This window comes from Nothoprocta perdicaria, unplaced genomic scaffold (genome assembly GCF_003342845.1).
Source record: "Nothoprocta perdicaria isolate Ctin4 unplaced genomic scaffold, notPer1 scaffold_3, whole genome shotgun sequence".
NCBI lineage: Eukaryota > Metazoa > Chordata > Aves > Tinamiformes > Tinamidae > Nothoprocta > Nothoprocta perdicaria.
In genome coordinates this window covers 1,123,370-1,127,501 of record NW_020455532.1, presented here as the reverse complement: position 1 = coordinate 1,127,501, position 4,132 = coordinate 1,123,370, and the positions used below count along the sequence as shown (strand labels likewise).

Below are 4,132 nucleotides of genomic sequence, written 5' to 3'. Positions count from 1 at the left end.
TCCTGCATCCCACCAGGGCATCCTGCATCCTGACAGGGTATCCTGCATCCCACCAGGGTATCCTGCATCCTGCGAGAGCATCCTGCGAGGGTATCCTGCATCCTGCCAGGACAGCCTTCATCCCGCCAGGGTATCCTGCCAGGGCATCCTGCATCCTGCTACAGCATCCTGCAAGGGGCATCCCGCTTCCTGCCACAGCATCCCGCACCCTGCATCCCACTGCAGCATCCCGCACCCTGCATCTCAGCACAGCATCCCGCATCTCACACCCCGCTGCGGGCTGCAGCAGCTGGAGCTGGAGAGAGCTGGTCTCTCCATGGGGAGACCTGGTCCCTCGTGCCCGGATTGCCCGGGATGCTGGTGGCCGGGCGGCTCCAGTATCTCCCTCCCGCCCTGCCATTCCCAGCTCCCGCCCAGCTCCCACGGCAGTGGATCCCGGCACTGCATCCCGTGCTGCAGCGCCCCAGGCTCCCCTGTGGCTTTTTCCACCTAATGGACCCAAATCCAGGTTCTGCTGTGGCTCCAATGCACCTTGGGGGCAATAATAAACCATTCCCAAAAAGCCAGGCTGAAAATGGGAGTGGGAGGAAAACCTCCCCATGGTGCCRGGTCGGGCTGCCCGTCACGAGCGGGTATCACTGAGCGGGAGAGCAGCCTGTGCCCGTCTATCYGAGCGGCTCCGGGACGTCCCGGGGATTCCCTGGCAGCTCCACATGCACAGCGGGCACGGAGCCGGCGCTGGAGGAGCAGCGATGGGAGGAGGATGGAGCAGCGATCCGGAGGGAGGAGAGGAGCCACCGGGGGCTCCGCGCTGGCCGCCCGCGCAGGGGGTGCCCCCCGCTCTCACCTGCGCCCCGCGAGCCGTTGGCGCCGGCCAGCCCGCACGAGGTGCAGAGCGTGTCGTGGTACTGGTTGCCCGGCACGTTGGTCACCTTGCCCTGGCGCGCGCAGTCCTGGTGGGGCCGGCAGGGCTCGCTGCGGGACGCCGAGGCCGAGAAGGAGCCGCGCGGGCAGGGCTGGCACCGCGTGTCCTCCACGGGGGTCCCTGCGGACGGCAAGGGGGGTCAGCGCGGCCCCTCCAGCCCAAACCAGCGGCCTGGGGGTTGMGCTCAGCAAGCAGCACCAGAGCCCGTGTGAGCGTGAGGGGGACGTTTCGCAGATTGTCACCTCCCCTGTGTGTCCCTGCACCCTGTAAATCGTGTGCTCAGCTGCATGGCGAGCAGTGAGGCGYCTCCAAGCCTTTCCCCGTGCGCTGCAAAGCGCTTGGCACCGACGCACCTCGGCGTGTGCAGCGAGTGTCACCCGCCGGTGACAGGGACCCGCAYGGCTGCAGCTCCCGGCAAGGGAAGCAGAAGCTCCGGTGCCTGATCCAGCCTTGCCAGCGCCAGCCACGGGCTCGGGGCCAGAGCAGGCACCAGCCAACGTGGCCCTGCAGCCCYGTCCTGTCCTGGTGCCCGTGGTGCCCATGGGGGAGGAGGAAAGGGCCCTGTCACCACCAGGTGACCCTCGTCATCACCCCTTCCTACAGCTGGAGCGAGGGGTTCACCTGCTTGCACCCTGTTTCTGTGACTTGAAGAGCAGAGCTCCGACACGTTCAGTATTTGGAGAGGGGAAACTAAAAGCATCCCTGGAGGAAACTGCTCCAGGCTGGAAGCCACGGGAGCTGCTGCCCGCGCTCGCACCCAGTGGCCCCGTGAGCAGCGTCCCCACGAGCAGCCACGTGTCGAGCAGTAAACAAATAAAATGAGATAAAAGTTGTGCTTCCGTGCTCAGACCAGCTCGCTCACGGGACTGCCCGGGGCAAACGCGGCGTTTCCATCCTGCGGGATTTTTCCCTCTCCGTTTGGGAACCTGCTTCACCTTTTGCTGACTCCCTGGGTGCGGTACGAGGGGTTTCCTGCAGATCCAGGGCTGGCAGAGCTGCCTGCAGGCRGGAGCTCCTTCCCGCCCGCCCCGAGCCCGGGGTGGTGCCCGGGGTGCCCGTGGCCGGCGGGACCCGCTGCTTCCCGCGGCCGCTTCGTTTTGCTCCGCTGCGGCTTCCCCGAGGAGCCCGCACCGCAGTGGCTCGGGGCGGGCTCAGGAGGAAACGCGCTCCCCGCAGCCCCTATTTTTAGAGAGCRCGAACACCAGGGGATGGAGGAGCGGAACCGATTGTGCAACTGCCAGAAGGGGAAAGACCGGGGGTCCTTCCCGGTGCGGGAATGTGCTGGTTCCCACTGGGACAGCATCACGGCCCCACGGACCTCCCCAGGCCCCAGGGCTTTGCAGGGCTGATCTAACTCTTCTGCAACCTGTCAGATTCATGCATATGATTTTCTTTAAAATATAACCTATCYGAATTGCACAATATGAAACATCTAAACCAGCCCCGGGGCTATACACATTCCCCACCTCTGCCCTCATATCATAAGCAATTCATTTCAGTCCAGAGAACTGTCATTTCCCCACCTCAAAATCTTGGCTGCCTCCCTGTAAGTGAGATGACAAACTAGGAGGAGCTCCCGAAGCTTCTCCACTTGCTCGGAGCAGATGTCGGGGCATCCTGCTAGTTGGGACATGGAATGATCTCCTCAAATGGTCGGGTCTGCCCAGCAAAGCCGAGCGAAGCCACCAGGATTTAGCAAGGCTGAGGCATGGGGGGGTTCTTGCCAAAGGAAAGTGGCAAAAATACGAATTAGGAATTTGTATTCCTTCCGTTTTTGGGRAAAAAATGGGCCATAAGCAGAGGGAATAAGCAGAGCTACAGGAAACCAGCAGCTGCTCCTTTTCTGCTAGGCTTTGACTTCCACCATCAGCATCGCTGCGGGAAGCCGGCGCGCAGGGGTACGTACCCGCGCTGGCCACGCCGGAGCCGGGCGCGCACTCGGAGTGGCGGACGCAGAACTCGTTCTCGGCGAAGTAGCCCTGGCGGCACTGGCAGACGCGGTTGTGCGTGGCGTTGCACTGCTGCACCTCCACCTGCTGCTCCTCGCAGATGACGTTGCAGTAGCGGCACTTCTCCAGGTAGTTCCAGTACTGCGTGTAGTGCAGCTCGGGGCAGGGCGCGCACAGCGTGGGCCGCGCGCTGCTGCAGTGCTGCGCCACGAAGGTGCCCGGCGGGCACTGCTGGCAGGTCACCCTGGCCTCCGTCACCGCGTCCTTCCACTGGTAGGTGGGCGGGAAGGCGGCGCCGAGCTCGGCGAGCAGCAGGCAGAGCGGGGCGAGCACCCACTGCGGCGAAACRCACGGCGTCGGTGGCCGAAAGCAACAACGAGGCGGTTGCGTCACAGAATTATTCATTTTTGGTTATTGTTTTGGATGAATTGATTCTTTAACCTCCTGCTTTCCCCCATAGCAGAGCAACAGTGCCAGCGGGGCCAGAGGCACCGCACGCTCCTCCCCTTGCCCCTGGCTCCCGGGAAGCAGGACATCCTTCCCCTGTGCCCCCGCACAGCCCCTCCGCTCCCTCCTTCAGCTGTAAATGCTGTCCCAGCTCTTTCTGCTTTGCTGGCTCATTACTCCTGGAGGTTCCCAGCCGCTTTGGCTAAAGCTTTCCCATATTAGGAAGCAGAAGGGAAGAAGATCCTCAAACAAGCAAATATTAGTGTCTTCCCTGTGAATGATAGCACCCTGGGGGGTTTCAAAAGCCCAGTGCAGCCAGAACTGGAGAGCCCCAGGATGTCCCACGTCCCCCTCTCCTTTGCAGGGCAGCAGCCGGTGGTTACCTGGGGTGGGTGTGCGCGGCAGGGCAGCATGGCACGATGCGGGGTGGCACGAGCGGCAGCCGGGCGACGTGCGGAGGCCTCCGGGGACCTGGAGCTGCCGGGCACAGAGGGGACAGCGGCCGCAGGAAAGCTCCTCTCTTCTCCTCTCTTCTCCAGCAGGGCCAGCCCGTCCTCCAGCTGCAAAGGGTAAGAGGGAGCCGTGAGACGGCGGGTACCCCGGCGAGCAGCGGCTCCGCTTGCAGCGGCTTCTCCCGCAGCGCTGGCCGGGGCGGGGGATCTCCCGCATGGGGTGGAACCGGGGCGGCCGCGGGGAGCCGCTSATCCCCGGTGGGCATCCCCCGGGCACAGAGCCCGGCTGTCCCCCGGGCCCCGCGGACCCCGCGCCCGGCCCCGCCGTGCGCGCCCCCCCCGTCCCGCGCCCTCACCGC

The 4,132-nt window shown here is 64.4% G+C and overlaps 1 protein-coding gene across 1 annotated transcript in view; it reads right to left on the bottom strand.

Moving 5' to 3' along the window:
- Positions 1–3,745, bottom strand: part of TNFRSF6B (TNF receptor superfamily member 6b) — a 4,756-nt gene extending 1,011 nt beyond the window's left edge. The window contains exons 1-3 of the mRNA XM_026041996.1: positions 3,705–3,745; positions 2,832–3,210; positions 848–1,045 (exon numbers count right to left, since the gene is read on the bottom strand). Of these exons, the coding sequence (XP_025897781.1) occupies positions 848–1,045; positions 2,832–3,210; positions 3,705–3,734 (607 nt within the window). The 5' untranslated portion in view covers positions 3,735–3,745. The remainder of the gene's footprint in view (positions 1–847; positions 1,046–2,831; positions 3,211–3,704) is intronic.
- Positions 3,746–4,132: the final 387 nt, after the last annotated feature.